At 40.5% G+C, this 14,251-nt stretch overlaps 1 protein-coding gene across 9 annotated transcripts in view; it reads left to right on the forward strand.

Moving 5' to 3' along the window:
* The window catches only part of LOC121681552 (receptor-type tyrosine-protein phosphatase S-like), a 68,889-nt gene extending 58,518 nt beyond the window's left edge, over positions 1 to 10,371 (forward strand). For all 9 annotated transcript variants that reach the window (XM_042061382.1, XM_042061603.1, XM_042061528.1 and 6 more), the window contains 10 exons: positions 284 to 459; positions 1,005 to 1,124; positions 1,604 to 1,758; positions 2,112 to 2,397; positions 2,882 to 3,060; positions 4,046 to 4,172; positions 6,368 to 6,493; positions 6,777 to 6,931; positions 7,288 to 7,423; positions 7,685 to 10,371. In XM_042061382.1, the coding sequence (XP_041917316.1) occupies positions 284 to 459; positions 1,005 to 1,124; positions 1,604 to 1,758; positions 2,112 to 2,397; positions 2,882 to 3,060; positions 4,046 to 4,172; positions 6,368 to 6,493; positions 6,777 to 6,931; positions 7,288 to 7,423; positions 7,685 to 7,753 (1,529 nt within the window). In that variant the 3' untranslated portion in view covers positions 7,754 to 10,371. The remainder of the gene's footprint in view (positions 1 to 283; positions 460 to 1,004; positions 1,125 to 1,603; positions 1,759 to 2,111; positions 2,398 to 2,881; positions 3,061 to 4,045; positions 4,173 to 6,367; positions 6,494 to 6,776; positions 6,932 to 7,287; positions 7,424 to 7,684) is intronic.
* The last annotated feature ends 3,880 nt before the right edge of the window (positions 10,372 to 14,251 follow it).

The raw sequence follows: 14,251 nt of genomic DNA on the forward strand, positions 1-14,251 counted from the left end.
AATAATCAATGCATGTCTGAAGGCACAACCACTCACATTGCATCTATTGAGTTGAATGGTGCCATCAGCTCCACAAAGAAATCCCTTGAGAACCAAATAATCCTAAGCAATGACTGTCTAATCGCCCATGTACATGCATATATTATATATTAATGTATACTCAATCTTATGTTATATGTATGATAATTATATAAGCAATTATTTTCTGATGAAACAGAATTATTCATGACAACTATTATTAGCCACTTCATTTACAGTATATGTTCCTTCTGTTTTTCTTTAGGCATCATGGGAAGTGATTACATCAATGCTAACTACATCGATGGTTACCGTAAGCAGAATGCTTACATCGCCACCCAGGGGCCGCTGCCCGAGAGCTTCGGGGACTTCTGGAGGATGGTGTGGGAGCAGCGGGCGGCGTCTGTGGTCATGATGACCAGGCTGGAGGAGAAGTCGCGGGTGAGGCCCTGCTGACATGCCTTCACTCAGACACAATCACAGCTTTGAGCTGTAATAACAGTTATTATCATGGCGGACCTCACGGTGGAGGGGAAGCAGAGCTTGTAATTCAGAAGGTGATGAAGGTCGGGCTACTTCCACCGAGACTAAAAGGCCCTTTCTCTTAGACCGATACATCTGACTAGGGAAAGGCCCTTTCTCTTAGGCCGATACATCTGACTAGGGAATGGTAAAGAGATGGACATACAGCTGGGGCCAGTTTTTACTCTATTTTATCTGTTTTCCATTCTTTTAATTTTCTTTAACGTTACGTTTAGTACATGTCTAGCTCTTCTTTGTCTTTATCTTTTCATTCTGCTTTTATGTATGTAGAGCACATTTACATTGACATGTGAAATGTGTCAGCCTTGCCTTGTTTTGGTCATCATGTAGTGAGTGGTAAATGCGGTGGTTGGAGGAGGATGAAGACGATGAAGGTGATCTTGAGAAACAGAGCGGCCATTTTATGATTATGGGTTTATGATGGTTATGTTTTTTATTTGTAGATTAAGTGTGACCAGTACTGGCCGAGTCGTGGAACAGACACTTATGGAATGATTCAGGTCACTCTGCTGGACACCATGGAGCTGGCCACCTTCTGTGTGCGCACGTTCTCTCTGCACAAGGTACCTGTGCCTACTTACCCACTTCTCACTTTCTCTCTCTCTGACTGCTTCTCTCAACTCTATTCTGTCCTGCTGTCTTCTCCTGATCTGTCTGCGCTTCAGCATATCTTTGTCAGCACTTTTTCAGCCACACACACACACACACACACACACACACACACACACACACACACACACACACACACACACACACACACACACACACACACAGGCAACATTAGCCTCTAGCTGTGGCTTTAAACTGAGGTCTAATGCACTACTTGAAATGTCGGCATTCATTGACAGCATCTGACATAAGTCAAACGCAGACCCATGACCTAGAGCACACATTGAAATCAGCATGGATGGCATGCTGCCTAAATGGATTATTGTGCTTTACAATAATCCGACACAATGATTTTGCCCTGATCTGCAAATCCATCTGTCATACGATGGCCTGCAGCAAGTGACGGCCACTTTGTGGCTTCTCCCCTTTGCAGAACGGCACCAACGAGAGGAGAGAGGTTCGTCAGTTCCAGTTTACCGCCTGGCCCGACCACGGGGTGCCCGAGTACCCAACCCCGTTCCTGGCCTTCCTCAGGAGGGTGAAGGCATGCAACCCACCAGATGCCGGCCCTGTGGTTGTCCACTGCAGGTCAGTGGGTCCATGTGAAACACCCCACCCTCCTGTCTCTGAGAGATTAGGAGGCGAATGTTTTACACACAGTTTAGTGATTTGAAGTCTGTCCTTTTGAGTCAGGATTAGGGCCAGAGGCATTCCATTCAAAATCAACTAAATCCCTGCAGCCAGTCCATGTCATTGTATCCTTCTGCACTGTATTTGTCTAATCCAAACATCTCCTTTAAAATCATTTTAAATACTATCAAGTGAATCGGGAAATTGTTTTGTAATCATGGATGAGTGTATTAAAATGTAAAAAGAGTTCTTAAATATGGGAAAAGCTTGCTGTGGAAGTGATATTGAACGTTGGCCGCTCTCCGCTGCAGCGCGGGTGTGGGCCGGACCGGCTGCTTCATCGTCATCGATGCCATGCTGGAGCGGATCAAGCACGAGCGCACGGTGGACGTGTACGGCCACGTGACCCTGATGCGCTCGCAGCGCAACTACATGGTGCAGACGGAGGACCAGTACGGCTTCATCCACGAGGCCCTGCTGGAGGCCGTCGCCTGCGGCAACACCGAGGTAGCCGCCCGCTCCCTCTACTCCTACATCCAGAAGCTGGAGCAGGTGGAGGTCGGGGAGCACGTCACGGGCATGGAGCTGGAGTTCAAGGTGCGCCGCAGCTACACACTGACACTCTGAAAACTATCCACAGGGACAGTTTTCTAGTGAGAGAGAGGAGTTTATGCAAACTAGACTCTGACGAAGACGTGGCAGAACGTCGAAACGTTGGTCCTTTATGTTGGCACATTAAAATAAAAATGTTTAAACATTGTGTTGCTCCGGTAAAACTCCTCTCTCTCGCTACAATTAGTCTTCTCTTGTTGACACACCAGATACATCTGAGGCTGGAGATTTGGAATGGAAAATTGAAGTTACCAACAGATAAATATTTTGTTTCTATGTAAAATAATTTTACCAATCATGTTATATAATCATGTTATCTCTGAAAATATGTATATCTACTAACTAAGTAGTTGAAAATGAGAACGCTCTGTCTACTCCAAAGAGGATAGGCGTGGTTAATGCATCTCTACAATAAGTTTTAGGTGTCGCTCAGTCTCCTTGACCGCCTGATCCTCCTTGTTCTCCTCAGCGCTTGGCCAACACAAAAGCTCACACGTCCAGGTTTGTCAGTGCCAATCTCCCTTGCAACAAGTTCAAGAACCGCCTGGTCAACATCATGCCCTATGAAACCACCCGCGTGTGCCTACAGCCAATACGAGGCCTCGAGGGCTCTGACTACATCAACGCCAGTTACATCGATGGATACAGGTTGGTTGGGTTGAGTTATATATGCCACGATCTGTTAGGAATCAAGAGGAGTTTGTACAACAACTAAAGCACAACAACAAAATACAAAACAAAAGGTAATATAAGTCATATACATGTGGAACATTTGGTATACCTTTGTGAAATACCAAGACACCCCTCTAAATGTTAGGCATCCAAATGTCAGGAAGAGGAAGAGGAGGCAGTAGGCTGTGTATGCTATAGATATTAGAAAGCTAGATACAGCGCTGTCCGTCGAGTTCTATTAGGTGGCATCGTAAACACGGCCGCCATATTGCTGGGGGCAAACGCCTTACTGTTTATGGGCAACACTTGCCGAAAATCAGAGACTGTCTGATTTCCAGTCAGAGTCACATGCTCCTCCATTGGCCTCCAGTGATTGTTGCCCCCACCAAGATGGCGTCGCTATTTACGTACCTTCTGGAGCCCAATGCGGGATCTAGCTTTCTAATATCTATGGTGTATGCTATGTAGGCTGTGTATGCTGGGTAGGCTGTGTATGCTGGGTAGGTTGTGTAGGCTGTGTATTGTGTGTGGAGTGGGCCTGCTCTGCTCTACTGTGTATTGTGTGTGGAGTGGGCCTGCTCTGCTGTGCTGTGCTCCATGTAGGGCTGGCACCTTCCGTGGCTCTGGGGCTTCTGAGCCCTGAGATAAGAGTCCTTTAGGACAGCAGAGGTTAACTGGCAAGGGCACAGCCACATTAAGAGAAGAGGCATGAATGGGGACAAAGTTGTAAGGCACACCTGGTGTCTGGCCAAGTTTCCACGGCATGATAAATGGCTTTGTTGGGTTCACAGCGCAGAGTTTTATTTGGGTTTATCAGCAGCTTTCTCTAATGTCGCATTTAGGGATCACAGACACCTCAAGAAAAATACAGCAGACACGTTCACACATTCCAATTGCATTTCAAAAGCATAGGAGAGATGCAAGTGTTGCTGAATGAGTTCTGTTGTGTGTCTTGTCACAGGCAGCAGAGAGCCTATATTGCCACTCAAGGTCCACTGGCTGAGACGACCGAAGATTTCTGGAGAATGTTATGGGAGCACAACTCAACTATTGTAGTGATGCTGACCAAACTGAGGGAGATGGGCCGGGTAAGTTAGTCTTGAAAAATGCACCAAATCTGATACAAAATTCCAGATTGGAGACACGCAGTGATTCTGTAAAATGTCACTGATGCAAACCAAAAATGTAGATGTTTGAAAATGACTATCCATTGAAGTCCATTAATGTCCTTGTACGTATCTGTGTGCATAAAAGATCTTTTTAGGGCCGCTGGCAGTGTTGTAATGTAACGGAGTACAAATACTTCGTTACTGTACTTAAGTAAAAATTTCACGTATCCGTACTTTACTTCGCTATTTAAATTTATGTCAACTTTGACTTTTACTCCACTACATTTACTAGCTAAAATGTATACTTTTACTCCGTTATATTTCCACTAAGCATCTTCGTTACTCGTTACTATTGAAATTAGAAGAAATGTGTGCGACTGCAATAAGGGAGGTTTGGCGAATCACTGCTCCTAGATTGCATTACGCGCGCTCCGCACGCTGCGCGCTCTATTTCAGCGCTTGTTTGTTGCGGAGGACGCACAACTGAAACCGCCATGGAAGCACGAGCACCTACTGGAGGACCTCCCGTTATTATAGACGACCACCCCGACGATAGTGGTGAACTCGGTGAACAGGGTAGTGGTGAAGATAACGTCATACACCCGTGGCCGTATTTGCAAGAAATGTTTCTGTACATTGGCAGCTTTCTGTGAAGCTGAACACTCCGCTACCTGCCTCAGCGGCCTGTGAAAGGCTATTTAGCATCGCAGGACTTGTCTTCAGTCCAAGAAGAGTAAGACTGATTCAGGCCCGGGTGGGTAATCGGGAGAATTCCCGGTGGGCCGCTTTACTTTTGGGCCGGTCGAGGAAAAACATATTCCAAAAATATTTGTCACGATAGTCTATCTTTTCTTAAAGTAGGACACGTTCCGCATTCTGTGCATGACACCAATGCAATGCCTCTGTATGGGTTGTAGCCTACGTGAGGGAGTTCTCCCCTCCCAAAAAGAGTTGGTTGGGTCCATATAGCCCATCTTTTCCAAAAAGTTTTCTCAGATACGGATAGCCGAGCCGGCCCTACAGTAGACACAAGTGTCAGGAAGGATGGATGGTAGAAAGAGGCCAGGAGAGACTGAGCAGCAGATCAACCAGTCGACCACTGAAAATGATGAGCCCGAAATTAGTGATGAGGAGGCCATGACTACAGGGAAAAGTAGAGAGGATAGATTAAAGTTATTTAATGTAAGAAAGAGCAATTACCCGACATGATAAACCTATATGCCTTGTTTGCTCAGAAGAGGGTTTAGTAAAGGAGTAGGCTAAATCACCAAACAACAATATAGCCTACCCATGCAAAAAACATGTAGCCTAAACATTTAATATGCCTCTTTGTGGAAGCGTGGGATAAGCTACATTTCAAAGGCTTTCTTTCTTTCTTTCTTTCTTTCTTTCTTTCTGTTTTTGTTAACTTGTGGAATAGTGGAATATTTTTTGTTAACTTCTCAGTTGAAGTGAATTATTATATAACCTTTACACATTTGTTGAACCATGGTACTAATAAATATTATTTATTAGTACCATGTTATTAGCTGCTGGACATAGGTGGCCTGTGTGTGTGAGAGTGAGAAGGTGACCTGGAGATTAAGCCCTAGGAATGCTCATACCACATGACCAAAATGTTTTCCCTACAAGCAGGTCATTTTTGAAAGAAATAAGTTATTTATTTTTCATTTTTACCTGAAGTTCATACAAAAGTGACATTTCTGTTTCTGTTTTTTTCTTTGATGTCAGCTCTAAAAATATGCTGTTTGTTCTTTGAACTTAAGAGAATTGTGCCTAAAAGTCCTAGAAAATAATGTGATTTTGATTTGATGAGTGAGATTAAGAAGATATGGGAACCCTGAATATGCTTTATTATAAGAAAGCCAAAATAAAGTTCACAATAAAAGTTCAAAATAAAACCGCTTGCTTTTTACTTTTTACTTTTACTTCAAATACTTAAGTACATTAAATATCAGTAAAATACTTTTGATACTTAAGTACAGTATATATCAGATACTTTAAGACTTTTACTTAAGTAATATTCTAAAAGGTAACTTTCACTTCTATCAAAAAGTCTTTTTCTAGTACGATACTTGTACTTTTACTCAAGTATTGCTTTCTAGTACTTTATACAACACTGGCCGCTGGTCTTTGAGCCGATTTGAAACGTTTGTTTTTGTCTGACCCCACAGGAGAAGTGCCATCAGTACTGGCCGGCTGAGCGCTCTGCCCGGTACCAGTACTTTGTGGTGGACCCCATGGCTGAGTACAACATGCCGCAATACATCCTGAGAGAGTTCAAGGTCACAGATGCCAGGGTGAGCGGAGTAATCCGTCTTCATGACACGCTTCACCTTTATGATAGCAACCCATCACTAACTGCTGGACGACCCTGTTGCATTGCCAACTCTATCTGGACCAGTAATTTGCCATATTTCTCCATAGATATGTAATGCTAATAAAACAAGCAACAGGGACACTCATGTTATTCAGAGAGGAAAAACATTGTACACGGGAGAGAGGGGTCATTTTAGAGCACTGAGGCTGTGTTCTGTCCAAGCAGCTCGTGATGTCCCTTGTTTTGACCGTCTTGTATTTCAGGATGGGCAGTCCAGGACAGTGCGGCAGTTCCAATTTACAGATTGGCCTGAACAGGGAGTGCCAAAGTCTGGAGAGGGTTTCATTGATTTCATCGGGCAGGTGCACAAAACCAAGGAGCAGTTTGGACAAGATGGCCCCATCACAGTCCACTGCAGGTCAGTGATATTGAAAGATTATGACAGGTATTGTGTGTGTGTTTGTGTTTGTTGTATGTGTGTGTGCGTATGTGTGTGTGTGTGTGTCTGTGTGTGTGTATACATATGCGTGTGTATGCATGGCTAGGATGGGGCTAGTAGAGGAAAAGGTCATTGCAGGTCTTTTAGAGAACAAGAACTATTACAAGTGGGGGTGAGTTATCTATTCTATACCTTAGGAGTGGATAATGAAATGTACATTTCATGCCATTACTCACTGCCCACAGCCAGTGATGCAGACAGGGCTATTAGCGTATTAACCGCACCATGATAATGGACTCGGGCTTTAACCGTCCTCTCTCCCCCTTGTGTGGCAGTGCGGGAGTGGGCCGGACCGGCGTCTTCATCACCCTCAGCATTGTGCTGGAGAGGATGCGCTACGAAGGGGCTGTGGACATCTTCCAAACCGTCAAAATGCTGCGAACACAAAGGCCCGCCATGGTGCAGACCGAGGTAAAATACTCTCTTCTTAAAAATACGGACAAATAATCAAAGATCATGAAAATTACAGCATATGGTCTTAGCAAAGCCAGATATAACATTATTTTTTAAAAACAAGTTTTCACACATGAAGCCATGCAGAGTGCCTCAAAGGTCTCAGGCCATCAGGAGAGTAGTCTATTTGAATTATACACAGCTATATGGGGTGCTTGTTAATGTTTGTCTAGATATTAATTATATAAACACTTTTCAATCTATTGTTTATCACTGCAGGATGAGTACCGTTTCTGCTACCAAGCTGGCATCGAGTACCTGGGGAGTTTTGACCATTATGCAACATAAGAGGAAGAGAAGATCGCCATCAGCCAAGGTCCCACGGCACTAGGGAAAGCCACAGTAAATAATGAACTTTACCAAAAACCAGTGACTGATGTCATTACAGCAAGAATGATTAGAGTCCATCATTGACATCATTTGGAGTTCGAAGTTCAAAATAATGAAAAAATAAACATAAAAAAAAAAGATAAAAAAAGATAAAAAATAAAAATAAAAAAGCATCAACAACACATGCACTCTCAGGAACTGCCTGGAAGGACCGGATCTGGGATGTCATGTGTCACACTGCAAACTATTACCTCAGTGTTCAAGTATCCTATCAAATGTTGTGATCAATTTTCTAAAAAAAAATATTAATGGAGAGAGAAAACCTATGAAAAAAAATCCTCAAAACAAGTAATTATCAATACAAACAGTTCAAAGCCTGGAAAAATTGCTGCATCTTCAATTGGAGTGACAGTGCATTCAAGCTGTTTTTGCCAATGGAGTTGAATGGTTTCAGATCAGACAGACCAATCTTCCTATGACTCAGCTGACACAGGAAACAGCTGCGGCTGCTGTGACAAGAACAAGGACTTTGATTGTGAATCATCTGGAGAATGACAATGCCATCAGAAACACCCATACGTAACAGTACCAATACTGAAGCAGATCTTCTACCTTCAGTGCCTCGAAGAGCAATTCAAGGAAGCATACAAGTGTCTCTGCTGAAAAACAGTGGGAGAGGATTGATGGAGTCATATGGTTGTTTCAGCATACAGTACATTACCAACATGAAAGGATAACGCTTCATTGCGGTTTTAAGGCTAGATCTGAAACCTGGTGTACACAAACAATCTCTCGTGATCATAAATGGAGGGGTCATTATCTGGCCAATATGTTCCTGTGGGTAGTTTTAACATTTTAGTTTGTTTCCTTTTAATCACAACATGCTGCTTATATTGTGTGTATGCCGCGAAGAGTTAAATGTGATGGCTTGTATAAGACCAGTTATTATAAAACCCTCAATGGACCCACCATGGATTGACAATAACACTCTATAAAGACTACTGAAAGGGAAGCTCAGCATAGTTTTCCTTTTTGACATTCCTCTATCTGCAGACTAGCCAGGAGATGAAGAGCCTGCAGTCCTCTCTGAAATGATCCATTTGAAGTGAGGAAATGCACACAATCTATAGATGCACAGATCACGTGTCACGCTGCCTCTCAGTGACAGAGAGCCAAGACATTCAAGTGTTGAACTACTAAGACAGAGATACTAATTGACAACATGTCATATTATTGAGTTCCTCTCTGATCTCAAGTCTTAACATATTTTATACAATTATATTAGGAGGTGATCTAACAGGCCAAGTGCACCTAAGCATATCCAAGAATCCAATTTAAGAAGATAATATATAAACACAAAGCTAATATTTTTTACCAGACTGAAATAGATCCTTTTTATTTTCAGTGAAATCTGGAAAACATTTCAGTCACTTTTAGTTAGCACAGTTTTGATCCATAGGTAGCACAAAACGTGTTGAACTCGTACAGACATTTTAGCACAAGCTGTTGAAGGAGGCCAGTGGGGTGAGTTGTGTAGGTCCAAAAGAGACTAAAATGAGCCTTATTGTTGTTGTCAAATATTTAACCAATATTATTTTTATTATTTTTGTTAATATTATGCTTGAATTTTTTATTCATTTATTTATTTATATTGCGTTTTGGACTACTTATATGAATATAACCTAATGAAATGTTGTGTAGTTGACAAGCAAATGTTACTGTACGAGGTTAAAATGTACAGCGTTGTAATCTGTAGCCCTCTGGAGTTTTTGATATTATTGATATTATCATTATTATTATTCTAATCGTGCTCTAAACTTTGACCACTGAATTCTAAACCTTGGGTGTCTGATGATGCTACGTAGAGCACAGGAGGCAGAAAGACACTTGTCACAATCGCCGATGGCAGCCTCGTCCGTCTAGAAGCACATACACTGTCCAAAAGCCCAGAATTAATTCTCTTTTAATCATTCAATTGTTCATTCAATTACCTGTTAATTATTCACTTGGGTGACTGCATTTTTGGCAGTGAATGCACAAAGGACATAGCATAATAAATGTTATTATTCTGCTGTGTCATCTTTCCTGCGAGCACAGTGAGTTCTCTGTCATTCTTACCCGGAGAGGAGAGAAGGTGATTTTTTTTTATTAATTAAAATTGAGCAGCATGCCCAAGGATAACACAACTCATGTCAAAAAAAAAAGAAAGAAAAAAAGCAAAGCAAGGCTGGTGTGCACACAATCCACAATGGCCATAATGCCAATACAGGAGGGATTCTCACAGGAGTTTGGAAACAAATGGAACAAAATACCCCCCAAATTGGAGCATCTTTAATGTGGCCTACTGAAAAGAAATCACATTTCTAAGCGCACATTTGAACAGAGGACAAGAACAAATCCCCAACAGAGGTCAGTGAGGCTGCCCAAATGGTACTGAACAGTACTGTATGAGGGTCAAGTGCTACTAAGTGTTTCAACTTTCAACCTGTTACTTCAGACTCTGTTGATTGATTTAGAACCATGTATGTAGATATGTTGACTTTGTATTAAAACAGGATAACTGAATATAACGTAAACAGATGCTTGTGTTCCTTCTTTTGTCCAAATCAGTTCCATCTAGCACATGCATATGCATATAACACTGCAGGAGTCTAGAATTCACTTTTCAGCAATCTGGTGAATATTGTCTGCATTCTGTGCTGGGCCTAGTAAGGCTGCCTTAGGCATCTAATTGGTAAGACAAGAAATTAGCAACAAAAGGTTTCTGTGAATTCATACCCCTGCCAACTATTGTAACATTCATCATACTTTGATGCACACTAGGAATGAAAAATTACGGAAGAAAGCATGCACCTCTCTTTTTTTGCCTCTAGGTGGTGTGATTGGCTGGTGTTTGCCTCTAGGTGGTGTGATTGGCTGGTGTGACTAGACTGAGTATCTGCACTGAGATGCATCTGCTATATGATATTCACAGAGATCACCTATGTTGTTGTTTTTCTTATGCTATGAGATAAGCTACATTTGGTATTCTACTTTGCACCTTTTCATTTTTCCTTTTCATTTTATAATAAGTCCAAATGTGTCTATAATGACCCAATGAAATCACGAATCCTTTTCCTCAGAGTTTCATATTTCCACCCGACTCAGGTAACCCAGCTACACACACTGGCTCACATGAACCTCTATTGTTCTTATGGAGAATAGTGGCATCCTATTTCCACCACGGCTCCATTTTCACTTGTCTTTCTCTTGAATACATTCGGGACTTCCTCAAAACAGATACTTTCCTTATCTAGAATTCCCTCTGTTAACAGGAAATCATTGTTATTATTGAGTATTTGTCGTGTTTTGTTTGTTTGTTTTTGATCTCTTTTTCTAAATGACGAGACAGCAAGGCACATGGAAATGCTTGTCACTGGTGGACAGTGAGGACAGCACCACCACAGATGGATCTGTGAGGTAAGTTTGCTGTCACTGGTAGGGGTGCATGATACCAATGCCAAGATCATGGTGTCCTTTTCCAGGGAGTGCACACATTGAGGATTCACTGCAGTTTTTCCTGTGCTAAAAATTGACAAACACTATATCCGACCACTAGATAGATAGATAGATACTTTATTGATCCCCAAGGGGAAATTAAAGGTCTCAGTAGCATAATCAAGATGGCTAATACCTAATTCAAGCCAATCTCCACTATTCACATAATGTTTTTTTTTTTTTTTTTTTTAAATCAAACTACTTGAAATAAGTGTTTCAGAATCAAGCTCCTTACTGTCTCATTTACTGTAGATGTATTACATGTGTTTCATTAAATATAAACATTATATGAACTACGTAAACTAGTTATCATAGAAAATATGGTGAATGTATATGTATATATGAATATATGTGAATGAAAAATGAAATGAAAAATTGGATCAAGTTGTCTTGTTTATGCATTACTTGTTGTTTCTGGAATTGATGCTTATTCTGTGATTTGGTCTGGTGGGTATTGGCCCAAACATCATTACAAGTGAATTATGGAATTATAAAAGTTTGTATAAAAGGGTGTAAGCAGAAACATAAACAATTCACTGTCAAATGTTTATCCGATTAAACAAACAAGACTGCAGTAAAGTCAATACACAGATGATGCACAAATGTAGGACATCACTTTCAGAACCAATGAGGGAACTGGAAGTGGTCGAAGGAAATTGTCAAGCTCTCTGCACATTGTTGAAAATATAACAATGTAATATTACTATCCGTAGGCTGATACTATCAAATGAGAGTGATTGGTTACATTGATAGGGATCGCATGGTGAGTTGTTGAGACTGAGACCATTATTCCAGTGAAACCATCTGAATGAATCAATGAAGACATGACAATGTATACATTTGATTACATGTCCTGTTCTCAGTTAACTTCTCCTGTGGAAAAAAGAGAAATTTCCTGTGGAAATTTGTCATTTATAAATGACACTAAAGAAAACTGCTTGAAAAAATAACACAAATCCTTAACCAATTATATTATCCTAAAAATGTATTCCTTGACTTCCCCTCTAACCATTATATTATTAAGGTTATTATATTATTATTAAGGTTATTATATTATTATATAATTTGTTGCTACAAGGAAGTAAAGGAGACAATACCACACGTTGAGTCACACCCATAGCATGATGGGAAGTCTATTTTTAAACTATAAAACATAAAAATTACCCAACCTAGCCTAAACTGTTTTAATCATTTCACATAAAAATATCTAAGAAGCTTTCTTCAAAACCTGTAACAAGTTAATGTCATGTATAACTGACTAAGTCCTATTAAGGGATAGAAATTTCCACAATGACTCAGTCTAGTTTTCTATTGTTGTTATGCATCATCAGACCATTTACACACATTTCTTAGGATGTTTCCAAATGTTATATCAAAGTGAAATGAACATGCTTATTACTGAGGGCAATAAGCACAGTGAAATAAGCAATGATGAGGATATGGTAGTTGTAATAGTGGAACACAGCATCAGGAATGACCAACGGTTAGACCGATGGTAGTGAGGATGAGTAGGACAAGAATGAAAAGCCAGGCAGTGATGAGAATCTTCAACCTGGGACAGGCCGTTGGTTGTTGTGGAAGTCAGGGATCCATGGCCATTACCTAGTCCCTGTCTGGAAGATGGTCTAGCCAACGCAGAAAGGGAAGGGTTCATTCACCAACCTATTACTTTATGCAGGTGTTCTCCTCTGAGTGTCTCATGCACATTGTGCAGTAGACAAACCTTTACTCTGTGCCGAATGATGTAAATGTATTCATCTGAACTGTATAGAGAATGCAATGGAGCCGTTCATAGGCAGCAAAAAAGGAAGAGTCACTCCCATATGGAGAGATCAGGAAGGATAGCATTTGCCATGTACTTTGTACACTGAAAAGCAAGGCTGATGCAAAAATGACAACTGCCCTGGCCAAATATGAATGAAGTACAGTTAAGTGTGATGTTCACCTGTGCTTCACACCAAAAAAAGAAATGCCTGGTTGAGTTTCACCAGTGACATGCATAGTAACAAGGGACATATCTAATGCACAGTAAAGAGATGTTTTATGACATGAATCAACATGGAATATACTCAAAATGTATCATTCACAAACATATATTTTTTTTATAATTTTTGTTTTGTCAGAAAGATCCTTAAATAAAATGAATTCAGTGATTTTCAATATAATATGTTCATGGATAATTAATCCATTTATCATTAATCAATTGTTTTTTACATTGAGAAATTGTGAAAAAGTTTATACCCTAATGGGACGTAGTCAGTTATAAATGACGGTACCCAAAATAAAGGTCAAAGGTCAATTTGGGAAAATGAGCTCAGGACATTTATTTTAGGCCTAAATAGACTTCAAATCAAGGGTGTTTGATTTTTTCCAAATAATATTCTTAATAAGTCCCATAGAGGGTTAACCAATTACACTAAGTTTGGGGTCACTTAGAAATTTCCATTCCACTCCATTAGATAGAATACCAGCTGAGATCAGTTGCATTGTTTTTTAATCAGGGCAGCAGTTTTCAGATTACATTATGTGCTTACATAATTGCAAAAGGATTCTCAACTGTTGTAGAAAGAAATGGCTGATTTTTTAATGCAATATTTACATTGCCCATTATCAGCAACCATTCATCCAATGTTCCAAAGGCACATTCTGTTTCATTTTAAAAGACTAACTGAGAAAACATTTGAGTACCCTTTATACCTTAGAACGTAGTCTGTTATAAATGACGGTACCCCAAAATAAAGGTCAAAGGTCAATTTGGGAAAATGAGCTCAGGAAATTTATTTTAGGCTTAAACAGACTTCAAATCAAAAGTTGTTGATCTAAATGATCTTATAATTAAGATTATAATAGCATAAATGAACTTTGTGACATATAGCCTCCTATAATCCTATACACAACTGTATGCTTTTAGATATCCTC

This window comes from Alosa sapidissima, chromosome 1 (genome assembly GCF_018492685.1).
Source record: "Alosa sapidissima isolate fAloSap1 chromosome 1, fAloSap1.pri, whole genome shotgun sequence".
NCBI classification, from domain to species: Eukaryota; Metazoa; Chordata; class Actinopteri; order Clupeiformes; family Clupeidae; genus Alosa; species Alosa sapidissima.